We start from the raw sequence: 13,938 nt of genomic DNA on the forward strand, positions 1-13,938 counted from the left end.
TCCACATTCACAACAATATGCTGTTGGCAAATGCAACAGCAATGACATGAAAATTTACTGTGCTACTGTTGTACTAGCGCTTTTATTAAATTTCAATTCAAGTCTTTTATTATAGTGGAGTAGACGTAGAGAGGACAATTTTTTTCAAATATTCAACGACCCCCCCTGAGAATAAAATCAGCAATTCGCTTGTAACTTTTTTCTGTTCCTTTTCAAGAGTAAGTTCTATGGAAGTGGGATAGAAACATGTTGCTTCTGCATCTTTTAAGAACAAAACTAGCTTTCTAGTGTAAGCGGTTATCAAGATATGTCGAAATTGGCTATTTTCGGCTGGTTCGGTGAAGGTGCACGACCACTAGAGGGTGTACGAACCCAAAATTATGATTTAATTTTTTTATTTGCTATTTGGCACCACATATCAAGACAGTTTTTTGAAATTCAAAATTTTTTATTTTTCTCTTCACCCTACTATAGGCCTTCATATATGTTACTGCTTTGAAGTATGTCGATGTGAATACGTATTGCTGAAGCATGCGCCGCTTCCGCCGAAGACAAATGGCACCGGATCAGGATAGGAAAGGCCGACTATCAATTCGCATAAGACACCAACCGCTGCAGAGTCACTACCGCGAATCCGGATACCGGAGTCACGGATAAAGACTGCAACACGCGGACCTCTCTGTCGTGATTTCGTCTGGGCCCGCCAAAGAAGAAAGCGGTGTATGGTTTTAAGCCCAAAATTGCCGCTGACTTCGTAGTTGAGCGTGCGGGGAAGATGAGTGTTGGCGATAAAGTGTATTTATATCTATCTGACCCAAATCCCTGAACAGCATATCATAAGGCCAATCGATTTTAAATCATACCGCAGTTATTTCAACGGATAACTGACCCATTATAATTCATCCACGTTATGAGCGGTCATTCCGTTCATGATATGGACAGAGTACATACCGAAATAGGTGTTTTCTTGCAATTTCAATTATACAGATATATCTTCCTGACACAAGAAGTCATTGAAACTATGCAGTCCAACCCAAGCACACGCGTCTGTATTTCATAAAGATGAATCACAATAATAGCACGAAGTACAAAATTGACGTGCTTGTTCCTTCCAGTTACTGCGGCACAAACACTGAGTCCGTGATATCCATGCGTTGTTGTTAAATAATAAAATAAAATATTATCTTTGCGCATCCATCAGACTCCAGAACAGTTATTAGGGTGCTGTTGCTATTTTCTACTTTTATACCCTTCCGCAAAATAAACATCTGTATGTCCTCGAGTGAAAAATGTTTGATCAGGGCGACTATAATTCAGCGTCTACCGTAAGGTATAATTTAATGTCGTTTTGATGAGGATGGGATCTAGGACACGGTTTGGCAGATCACACCATCCAACCTTCCTGTTGGTTTGTAGTTGACCATCCCCTGGTCTTCATTGTTACGGTTTTCGTTAACTGCCAGATACACATTCGTCCATTCCCAGTAGTTGAGACCGGTAGCCAGTCCCTGGTAAGAGTTCCATCTTGTGAAAGCATATCCCCTTGGTTTGGTTACGGAGCCCGTCTGTGGAAGAAACACGCGCCGTTGCTAAATTGTGCGGAATGATGTGCTATTAGCTGCATCTGCGTCATCGACGATTTACGACAGCGTTGGGGGAAGTCGTACGTTTTTAGGAGAGGGCGAATTCGATCGCTAAGCCATGTGCTTTATATTACAAGTGGAATTGCGTCATTTTTATTTATTTAATAATTTCCCAGCAGCGACGGCGACGTTTGTCGCGAACCAGGACGAGGCAACCATACAACGTATACAAATTTAATTGCATCGCATAGATCAGTGGTTCTCAACCGCCGGTCCGCGGACCAGTGCCGGTCCGCGACGACATTCCTGCCGGTCCGCCAGGTATATTACAATTTTATACGTTAAGTTCAAGTTGCAATGTTGAAGGCTTGTCCATTGATAAAATGATTAAAACGTCAACTTTTAAACTGATTCAGAACTTCGTGAGGTAACATTAGGGCTGAAAACATGTTCGATTTGACGTGTCATTTGACGACATGCGAGCGACAAGTACAGAACAGGTACGAGCTGACTCATCGCTAAACAGCGCAGTTTGCGCCATTATTCGTTTTCGATTCATTCATTTTGTGCAGGACCGTAACTGGGGCACCCCAAACCGCCCTATTGGAGAGGGGCCCAAATTATTTTGCAAATGAACATAAATCATAGCGCATTATTGTTTGAAACTTTCCCTAACATTTGCAATTTTCTTTTCGCGCTTAACGCGATTTATTGTCACTAAATGTCTTGCTAGTTAGGTGCCCTTCTCCGAAAAATACGCAAGATTTATAGAAATAGGCATTTCGGCGTCAGCCATTACCGCGCCACGACGTACCAACACATGATCAAGTTTAGGCTAACATATAGGACTCCGAAAGATGTGCCGAAAATGCGGCAGCGAGAAAAACGATTCAGTCATGAATAATCGATAATTTTTGCTATTGGCGTATTTTGGGCCCAGAACCAACGTTTTGGGGGTTGGGCCGACGAAGTGCTTTTTCGGCACGGATTGCCTGTATAGTTGCTGTGAGGTATTTTCTTCCGGCGCGCATTGTATTCGTAGTTGTAGAGTAGCCTATGCGTTCGGTCGAAGTGGATAATGAGCAAGGTAGCACGACAAGGTGCTTGGTTCGACTCCGAAACGCTTCCTCTCTCGATATTGTGAAAGAGAATAATATTCTTCGAGTTGGCGTGGTCGGTTAAACCCACGGCCTTCGGCGAGAAAGACTGAAAACGACCCCCGGCGGTAGTATGTTTATCTGGACAAGGCAATTTTACCTCGACTAAGCAGACTGACTACCACAAAATCACATGGATGACATCATGAAGATAATTAAATACGATCAAAACCCTCTAAATGTCACTCTCTAGCACCATATAATTGCAACAAACGGTTGCATACGTTACATTTTGGCTTCATTTCCATTTTGAAAGTTCACCGGTCCGCCAGACTTTTTTTGAAATTCTGCCGGTCCGCGAGGTGAAAAAGGTTGAGAACCACTGGCATAGATGATGGACGTTCGTTACATTAGTTCTGTGTCGGTCGTTCCAAAACTTTTCTCACTCATCGCCCCCTCATCAAGCCTGACAGATTATTATCGCTATCGTTCATCGGTAGCGAATTATTTGTACTTTTCCATAGCATTCAAGTAGGTTTTATCTACTTATTTCACTTACTCCAGTAGTTTTGCTTGTACTACTTCTATTTAACAGCTTTTTGATGCTGAAGCACTATTTTGCATACTTAATATTATTTAGTCTGGCGTTGGTCATACATGGCGGAAATTGCCGAAATATAAACGATGTTCGGGTAAAGTGTAGGTGGAAGCCAGGCGGGGCTCGGGATGTACTTTGCAAAATCTTTTGGTTTTAATTCGGTCTGAACAACTATGCAATCGACTTATCAGGACATAAAAACTGTGCTGCAGTTTTCAGGCGGTTTATGGCGAATACACAAGCAGTAAACCGTTTCGTTTCAACTCTGATCCGAACCATCTGTTTGTATTACTGCATAAAACGCTTGAAGCTGACATAAACCCAGAATCCAATGATGCGTAGCCAGCGAGACAATTCGTAGTTATGAATGATTATATAGTTATACATATACACGTACATATTCGCTGTCTCACTGTCGGGTCTCGACCAAAGGGGTGCAGGCTAATACAGAGATGTAATCCTTACCAACGGATCGACCTTCAATCCTGTCCACAATTCAACCGAATCCACGTTCTCTTCTGGAAGGATCGACCGTACGTACGCCATCACCAGATCATAAGCTTTATCGTCTGGTATCACCGCCACTTTTCCCTCTCGCCCAGAGCAGCTTCTTCTCGCGGCATTGTAGGTGACTCCGTCTTCCACGTCGAGCAGAACAAATAAACATGTCTCGTCGTCCAACGGCACGTCACAGGTTGCTGTAAACATTTTGTTTCGCCATTACAACGGATTGTATTAAGAACAGCGCAGTGACCGCACTTACTTGCCAAAGCGCTGCCCATGAAGAGACCAACTGTTATTGCGGTAAGCGTCCACATCGTCAGCGTGCAGCAGTCCTATATATTATACAATCTACATGAATGAAAACATTAATACGTATAGGAGCAGATGATGCAAGTAACAATCCATAGCCCATGAAAATGTTGGAAGGAAGCTCTTGCTGCATCAAACGTTGCTGCAATGATTAGGCCTATAGTTCAACGAATTAACGGGGGTGGGCAGCCGTTTCTGCTCTGCGGACCGGCTTCAAAACGAAATAGTTTGTGTTGACAACAGAAATTTTCAACAGTGAAAACCTATTGCAACGCATTCACTATATCAGGGGCCGGTTTCAGAAAGTTCATCCCGCGGTTTTATAAAATCGATTCACGATACCTTAAACATCAGCGAATCGGTCAGCAATAGTTGTCACTATCTATGACTTTTTGTACCTGAACCTGGGGAAAATATGAAATTTGTGGCAGAACCAGTTGACAACCAGCACTAAAATGGTGCCCAGTAAGGCAACAGCACCTATGTTTCGATGTTTTTTTTTACACAAAAGGGTTATCAGTTGCTGTTGTTGTTTGTGGTGTTCATGGTGGTTTCGACTGCTATATGGGCATTTACGTCTGGTCGTTATTCTTATATGATTGCGTATCTGCCGACTTCTAGCACGTCTCACTTCTGGCTTTTAATAAGACGCCGCTTAGCGGATTAATCATATTGCCAATATAATGCCGAACTCTCCACAGTCAAGTTACGGACTATTCGTGGGACATGCACCGGCCCCCAAACGACAGGTTGCCGGTCATTGAACTATATAATAAGTGATGCTATTCATTGGAACCATGCTTATGCGTCAAGTCCCATCACTGCGAAGGTTGATGCTTGTACATCACGATATATAATTATGCTCATCACATCGATATCGGTCGGATAGTGCGATAGCGTATAGATTGGGATCGGGGCTAATAAGCTGATCAATATTCAAATGACAAAAAGCATATGTTCCGTTCACAAGAGTGCCGTTGCAACTGCAGATAACCGCTAACCGACACATTAAGGGAAACTTTTCCTACTACAATGCTAACGTCATACATGGAAGCACTGAGTATCCCCGTATGTGAGGCTATATAGCCTTCACTACAACTATATATGTGTCGTTTCGTAGCATATCGAAACTGCCCTGCAACAGGCTGAAAACATACACAGTTCATTCTCGAGAGAAGGTCACCATCTGTCTCGCTGTGGTCATTGACCTGTTTTTAAAGGTAATGCACGCGGAAAGATCACCTCTAATAAACAGAAAACAGAAAGAAGTTCTAGAACATGTGACACGCGCGTGTGTTTTCCCCGAAAATTGAAACCTAAACGTTGCCGAATATTGATGTTGACTTGAAAACTTGTGTATATTCCGAAAGGTTTTGTGAACCAGGTTATTGTGATTTACGGCAAGCAACAATAAATGTCTCCCATTGTTGCACCAAGCTATCGGCCATTAAGAAAAATATAGCCAACAGTGCGAATGCGTTCAATTGAGCGTATGGTCAAATGTAGGAAGCGTATATGTATATATGAACGAGAGGTATATCCTGTAACTTAAAGTTGTGCCAACTATGTTGGTAAGTCGAAAAAAGAGCCGCAATTGTCACAGGCAACAAACAATTATGCTTGTAGTAATAGTGACAGATTGCGGAATGTCATTTTTCGAAACGCCGAATATTTGTTCAGCCATTCAACTTTGCTGTCGTTGTTCGGTGTAAAATGATCGCAAGTACACTGTCGTTACCAGTGGTAACAGTATGCACTGCATAGTGCGCATTCACAATTGCAAATATATCTCGTGCAGGGTCAGAAATGACGGTTGGCCAACAGCGAGTTAAAATTATTTCGGAAAGTTGACAGTGCACAACAGTCCCTGATGATATTACCAGAGCATATAAGTAATTGTGTCGAGTTAAAATTCTACTCAAGTGCAGTGTCGTATGAGCATATGCTGCCGCCCCTGCCTTTCGTTAAAAATGCCTCTCTTAGTAGACTGCAGCAAATTTTGAAATAGTGTCATGCTGAAGCAATCATTTCAATAAAAATATTTATCAATAATGTGCCGCGTCTCAGAAATTCTATATTGCTTGACAAAGAAGCATCACGGTCTCAGTGTTAAGTCAAAAAATAAACGACAAAAATGGAGAACAACTGTATTAGGCGAATAAAAATTCAATGACCGCCTCAAAATTAAACTTTTTGAGCTTTCACTGTAGCAAAAGCAGCGATAATATCTTCAAAATCAAGTTTTTGAGCGAGTCTCTTTCTATAGAAAGAATCGGTAGAGGATTCACGAGTCCTAATTTAGGAATTCGGCTAACACACTTGTTTTGTCGCTTCATACTAACTCCTGTCAATTCATGTCGGCATTTTTATCAAAAACTTTCATAAAAATCTGTATTTTCAAAAAGCCTTATTTTTTGGCATTTTCAAAATTTTATTTTTGGCAGTTTTGGCATTTGAATTCTGAAATGCCAAAAATAACCCGGCCTGTCAATTGGTGCTACCGCTGCATATAAGAAACATGTAGTGCCAAGCTGCGCTTGTTGACGGTAATGACATATCTGAGATGTCGTGCTCAACCCGCATCATCGCCACAAGGTGCAATAAAATAGGGCACTGCCATAGCGACTGCTATTTCCTGTGACTATTAGTGTTGGGATGAATACACGCAGAGCTGGGCTACTCGTGAGACTTCCGTTCAGTGTTCAATCACAGTTGCGAATCCTGATTAGTTAAAACTTCATATAAGTACGCTGACCATCAGTTATCCGTTCGAGTATATTCGTTTATTCATTGCAAGTTACCGATCATAAACACTCATTTCATGACAAGTCGCAGTAAAACAATTGCAATTACGACACGGTTTTACAAAGTACGCCATCCATTCTCCCATCTGGCTTGTAATTACCCATTCCTTGTCTGTTGTCATCTTCATACACGGAAACCATCAAATAGACATGGGTCCACTTGTAGAATGAAGCTCCCGTAAACAGGCCATATTCGGGATCCCAACGAGTGAAGGCGTTTTCGTGTCTTGTAACAACGCCGGTCTGAAGTAAACAAATACATTGCCCCAGTCCAGTGTGCAATTATTTCTGCCTACTGGCCTAATGTGATGCAGGAAATACGCTGGCGAGCCGAGACAAATGTTTAGATTATATTCTGTGGCGTGCAGTTATATTTCTAAATTGAAATCACTGAATTACATTGTTAACACATGTTGGTAAGGGGATACGTTAATATTAGACTACTTCCCTAGCCCAGCCCTACGTCCTTAGCGAAGAGAGTGTGTATTTCCATCAGTGTACCACCCCAGGCACAAGAAACCTGAACCTCTCAGACTTATACCGCCGCATTGTTGTTGTTTTGTGGTATTCATGGTGTCTGTCGACTACCATGGTCGTTTACACCAGTCCGATATTCCTTATTTTTGATTCCGATCTGCCGACTTGTGGCACGTATCTTTCACTGCCTGACACAACATCGTTTGTGGGGGAGGATTGCCGCTAATCACGTGCACTGATTGCATCACAATACGAATTAGGATTTGGAAACGTATCGCGTAACAGTTTAAAGCAGACCTGTCAACAAACAATATTTGAACTTGAGTATGGAAACAGTGACTTATAACTGTAATTGTTACTGCATAATTTGCTTGATTGGCTTTATTTTGAATCTGGATTATGCTCATACGACGTATACGTCGGTTACGTAATGACGGTACATAAATAAACTAGACTTTACGTAAACGCATTTCCAGATCTGTTTATACGGTAGTTTTTGTTAACATATTATTATTAACAAATAGATTTTATAGTCTAAATTGCAAGGAAGATTTCGCGGGCCGTTCAGAATCGAGTCGCGGGCCACACAATGCCCAGGTCTGCTCGAATCAGTCAGTATATGTTAAAGCGGCAACTCTTTTCAACCATATCATGCGTCATGAGTTTCATAACCAGTTGTTGTTGGATATAATTTGTTTCTGGACTTTAACTTAATGGTTTTGATCGCTATATTCACTGCAGTTAATATATAATTTACGTTAATATGACTGCATTAGTTGACCGACAGAACTCGATAACTTTCGTGAAGAGGCGTTGTTGGAACTTGATAAAGCGAGTACGGCAGGCACCCTATATATATATAATCGTGAACAGACATGGGGTAATCGCGATTACTAATCGTAATCGATTACGACGATTACAGCATTTTGAAGTAATCGTAATCGCAATCGATTACATTCGAAAAAAATCCGAAGTAATCGTAATCGTAATCGACTACTTCCCATATCTAATCGATTTCTTTGTGAAAGAACGATTACTTTTTGTTTGTACAAGGACTATGACATAAACTGAATATTCGTGAACAAGAATGAGATAATATACCACGTTAGCGATAGCACAAACGTCTGATTTTCAAACGTCACTACTCATTATTACGTCAGAAGTATTAGCTCCGCTCGTCATTGCGTAAGAAGTATCCACACATAGTCAACAGACATGCGATGGACATTGCAGTGTGATTGTAAGAACACCCCCGTGGTGTATATCCGGTTATCAATACACGACAGAAGCCCCTACCTCGCAGCAGGATATTGATCACCACTCTGCCTATAGTTTCAAATAGTAACTTTTATGTATTGATGTTTGGCTGTGCTTAGTTAAACGCAGTTTCGACGTTGCTGCTTGGCGAGCAGTAGGCCTACGTACGCACGTACACCTGACAAAAATTCTGAATTTTGTACTCGTCGAATAAAACATTGCAGTTTCCACAACGAAGCATTACAAATAAACAGCTGCTGATATATATCATAACCGAGCCGTGCTTGGCCGTTTCTCGTAACAGCAGCTCGCAGTATCTGTATTAAGTTGAAGGCAGAATTTTTATGTTCACTATATCTTATTCTCATATAACTAGGCTACTTGAAACGGGCGCCAATCGTTATTTCACAGTTCGTTAGTCAGCATTTGGACCTGCCGCCATAACCATCCGCTTATATAGCCTGACATGTTATCGTGGGCAGTAGCATGCAGTGTTGGGATCAAGTCACTACCTTCGAGTCACGAGTCATTTCGAGTCATTGCACATTTTGACTCGAGTCAAGTCAAGTCAATCGATTTTCGAAGGTGACTCGAGTCAAGTCAAGTCACTCGATTTTTGGAAGTGACTCGAGTCAAGTCAAGTCAAGTCAAGTCACGAGTCAAGTCACATTTCAAGTCCAGTTGCCTTTTCGAAGTATGAGGCATGCCTACGCCATTACATTTTGCTACCTGTCCGAAACACAGATTGACTGGTCATTGATTTTGAACTGATGAACGAATATGAAGGTAAATATACACGTCAGACGGCGCTGTATCTCTTGCATATACGTAGAAATACTAAACTACGCAAGTATAATTGCATAGCCTCAGTTTATAGTTACCAGCCAAAATAGAGAATAGATAAACGAATTGATAAGATGCAATACATTACCCATTTACAAATGGATATGATACAATTCCAGCCTGCGCCAATGGTCGAGGACTATGTAAACTATCTTCGAATTTAATTTCAATAAAACAAGAGGTTTGGTTCAGGTACAGAGAACAGTAATAGACATTTTTCTATTATAATACTTTACTTTACTATACTATACTAGTTTACGACAGCGTAAGCTGTAAGCTTCGATCACTTCGTAAGAGGCCAATTTATTTGTGAGAGAACAATGGAGGCTCAGTAAAACGCACGATCATTGAATAATTGGTCGCTCTCACGGGTTACACCAGCGTGTCTCGAACAATTCGATTGCAAGATACAGTGATTTTTATCGACAGCGATTGCTTGATGACTTGAAATTGACTCGTGAATTTTGCTTCGAGTCACGAGTCAATCCACATTTCTGATACGCCGAGTCAAGTCAAGTCAAGTCTATTTCACAAAGTGACTCGAGTCAAGTCAAGTCATACGAAAAAGGTGACTCGAGTCTGACTCGAGTCAAGTCATGACTCGAGTCATCCCAACACTGGTAGCATGTAGATAGAATCAGAACCAACAGCAATTCGTCCCCCAGTCCAACCGTTGGTCAATTTTCAAAACTGAATTTCGTCAATAATATTGGTCATTGCATTAGATTACTATTCATTTTTAACCTCTCTCAGCCCCGAGTGTCAGATTTACCTGTAGAGCTGGGGCACGTAATTCATAATTATAGCACCTGGTATGTTGTTATAATTACTTTATTCTATGTTGTTAATTCGTGACCTCCAGTCTGTTGATTAATCAAAAGATATTGTACTCGCCCAAACGTAGCAGACTAAAAGAATATCTTTCGTGAGACGCACTCGCAAATTGTCATGGCTTTATTCCAATGAGGATGCGCCGGGTGGCATTTGCATTGTGGGCTCAGATTGGAAGGACAGGACCATTTTTAGTCACGCCCATCCAGCGCGGCTATTGACAATGGACGAATACCCTAAGTTTCGGCCAAGGTATTTCTTTGGTATCACATCCCGTGGAGTTGCGTGTTGGCTGAAACTGCATATGTCTTTTGGTGTGTTGTGGGATCGTGGCGCGGTAATGAATGACCGGCTCCGAAATGCCTGTTCCCATAAAATAGCCTATGCATGTTTTTTCTTGAGGGGGAGAGGTATGCATTTCAAATCCAGCTATCTACTGGAGCAGGGGTCACCAACCGTTTTGAAACAAAAAGCTACTTCTTGTGTAGTGTGTACTGATTATTGCGACGACCGACGGGTTACCACTTACTCCCGCCGTTTATCCGTGCTCAGTTGGATTTCTTCACTTAGAGTAAGACAATCAGAGCACTGGGCCGGGTTTCCGCCCCTTACCAAGAACAAAAAACGCTCACTCGCTGGGACTCACACCAGCTCCTCCGGGCTCAGTTGCGTTGCTGCAGTGCGCGCCAAAGCGCTAATCTCCGCGTCGAGACTCGGGAATATTAACTATAGATTCTCGCTGAGCCGCCGCATGGGCGAAGACGAGCAATGTCCCGAGCGACTGCGTTCGTATGTTCCTTGGGGTCGGCCGACCCATGTTCAACTGCTGCTCATATGGAACCAGCTTCAACTTTCAAATCTTTCATTTGAATATTTGCTACAGCGACCACGGGCGACTCATTTGGTCCGCGTTGGTGACCCCTGTACTAGAGACATTTGAATCGCGAAGCTCGAACAACATTTTAAAGAATTAATTAAATTCTCGAAAATACTCTATAATTTATGTTGGTTTACGAAATACTTTTGAGTCCCCTTCGAGCACGCTCCCCACCCTATTAAGGGATTTGGGGTGCGGCAGGTACAGACCTGGCAATGATGCAAATCGTTGGGTGCGATAAATCATCCCAATGAAGTTGGGCAATTGGTATATTATGACGTAATAAGCAAATGACGCATGATGTATATCTCATTAAGCCTTTTCATCGCAATCCTTGTATTGTCTTCCAATATATCCTTTAAGATTATAGTCCTAAGAAGCAAAACAAATGTAATCGTGAGTAATCGTGATTACTTTTCTAATGTAATCGTAATTGTAATCGACTACTTCCTGATTTTGCTGTAATCGTAATCGTAATCGTAATCGCGTGATTCTGAAGTAATCGTAATCGCAATCGATTACATTCATGAAGTAATCACCCCATGTCTGATCGTGAATAGAAAATCGTTTCCATATAGGCGGTGAGCTATATGGCGAGGCCTTTATATGTTACGTGTGTCAGATTTAATGGAAACCCGATTTGTTGCAGGATCCCTGCTATCCCATAGCAATAAACCGAGCCATAATGTACACACATATTACGGACACACTACAGTGACTATACCAGAGGTCTCAAACTCAAATCTGCTCGCGGGCCAGTTTTCCAGTTTTGACGACGCCGCGGGCCGCATCATTTATAGGGGTATTTTATGTCTTTCCAAGTAGGCCTATTTGGCGGGAATGAATTGTCCTATTGAAAGTGAGCCGATCCACCATCCTGACAGTACAAACACATCGTCAAAATGTATCAATTTAGGCCTGACACGAAAAGAATCATCACATTTATAACTATTTGAATAGAATTGTTGTTGTACTCAACTCAATGATTAAACATAATATATATTAATTATAAGATATAGACACAATATGGACGGACAAACGTATGATGCCATCATAAAAGCTACCGGGTTATAATTTTGCAGCTACTGTGAATATTTTGAATTTAACAGATTGATAATAGAGACTGATCTGATATTAAATCATTTTTGGGTTGATCATTGTAATTACAATCCAGGATTCGGGTATACTTCTGATAAGTAGGCTATTAATCTCATGGCCGAATATCTTCGATAATAGGAGCAGAAAAAATATAAATATAATATAAATATATTGCTGAATGTGTCCTAGTGATTGAAATGTCGGAACGCCGAACACCCATTGTTGTTACATCGTTGGAGCGTACCACTACGGTACTATCGGAACCTTTGAGTGACCTTAATATATGGTTCAGCGACCAAAGATGTAACTAACAGATTGCCAATAGTTGCCAAAACTTCTTGCTTAGTTAGCAAAATACCAAGCTGTGACCTTCTGATTTATTACTATTCCCCTTGTACGCGACTAGTTTGTTTCGTCCATGGTTCTAACAAATTCACGGTATTTCGAGTCCACTCGAGTCATTTTCATTTTGCCATCGAGTTAGCCCGAATCTGAGTAATTCCAAAAAATGTTCGCGTCCAAGTCCAACTCACAAATTTCAGTCACAAATCGTCTAAGGGTCAGGTTTTGTCATCGTGAATTGGAGACGTGGCGAGATAGTGAATCTTCCACTGCGGCAACGTTTGCAATTGATGTGATACTGATGTTTGATGAATAGTTTCAGGCTTTCGGGGCAATTTAAGAGGAAATATTCACTTTATAACCTGAAAAGATATATGTGACATTTATATATTGTCAAATTAATAAAAATCCAAAATGACGTCGCGGGCCGCACAAAATGCTCTGGCGGGCCGCGTGTTTGAGACCTCTGGACTATACGCAGGCTATATATTATTACCAGCGGATCCACTTCCACTGCGGTCCACAGCTGCACCATTTCGAAATCCTCCGGAATTCTCGATCTGATGAAAGATAGCAATGATTCGTATGTGTCTTTATCTGGTACTACGCCCACAACTCCGCCCGACTCTGCGCAGTACTGCTCAGCTTCATCGTACCGGTATCCTGTCTCTGACTGGATACTGACAAACAGGCAGGTTTCGTCGCTTGTACGAAACTGGCAGCCCTCTGAAGCGAGATTTTGAAAGCCATTTAATTTGGAACATATCAGGTGGTTTTGGTGTTACTTACCCGTTAAAGCGTCGTTGAGAGAGATAATTACAGCAAGTATATGTACCACTCGCATGATATTATGTTTGACTTGAATAACACGGCGTGGTTGTGTGTTGTGTTGATTCGAACAGTATTATATCTCGTAAAATCTGACAATGACTCACATTGCATTATTCGATTTTGCCTATAGAACTCGACAAATTAATTATGGGTGATCAAAATACCATACGCGATTCAAAGAATTAGGTTCATCAAATCAGTGTAAGCATACCCTCAATAATATTTTCTCGCGGCACTACTGCGTGATTTTATGAAATGAACGTCTAATATCTGACAGGGATTAAATTCTAACGACACCCAGCTTCCTAGTAATAATTTAATCCCATATTAATTGCCGTAAGACTTATCCATTCCGTTGCTTCATATTCTCGAAAATTTGGAGACGACAGTAGGTTTAGGTAGTGACAGCCTATTTCTCAACTTTTAAAATCGATATTCATATACTATCAGTCCAGTTGATTACTGATGGACTGATAAATGAATACGT

At 41.4% G+C, this 13,938-nt stretch overlaps 2 protein-coding genes across 2 annotated transcripts; both read right to left on the reverse strand.

Annotated features, from left to right (window-relative positions):
* Nucleotides 1-1,027: 1,027 nt before the first annotated feature.
* Nucleotides 1,028-4,196, reverse strand: LOC145456126 (uncharacterized). The gene is made up of 3 exons (XM_080334182.1): nt 4,042-4,196; nt 3,744-3,976; nt 1,028-1,565 (listed from the first exon to the last, which is right to left on the reverse strand). The coding sequence occupies exons 1-3, from the start codon at nt 4,094-4,096 to the stop codon at nt 1,365-1,367; spliced, it is 489 nt and encodes a 162-aa protein (XP_080190308.1). The 5' UTR covers nt 4,097-4,196; the 3' UTR covers nt 1,028-1,364.
* A 2,654-nt stretch (nt 4,197-6,850) lies between these two features.
* LOC145455800 (uncharacterized) lies at nt 6,851-13,566 on the reverse strand. Its single transcript, XM_080333819.1, has 3 exons — nt 13,410-13,566; nt 13,117-13,346; nt 6,851-7,138 (listed from the first exon to the last, which is right to left on the reverse strand). Exons 1-3 carry the CDS (start codon nt 13,462-13,464, stop codon nt 6,941-6,943), a joined length of 483 nt encoding a protein of 160 aa, XP_080189945.1. The 5' UTR covers nt 13,465-13,566; the 3' UTR covers nt 6,851-6,940.
* Between the last annotated feature and the right edge of the window lie 372 nt (nt 13,567-13,938).

Source organism: Botryllus schlosseri, chromosome 14 (genome assembly GCF_051294905.1).
Source record: "Botryllus schlosseri isolate E-star chromosome 14, Bs_hap1, whole genome shotgun sequence".
In the NCBI taxonomy this organism is placed as follows: Eukaryota; Metazoa; Chordata; class Ascidiacea; order Stolidobranchia; family Styelidae; genus Botryllus; species Botryllus schlosseri.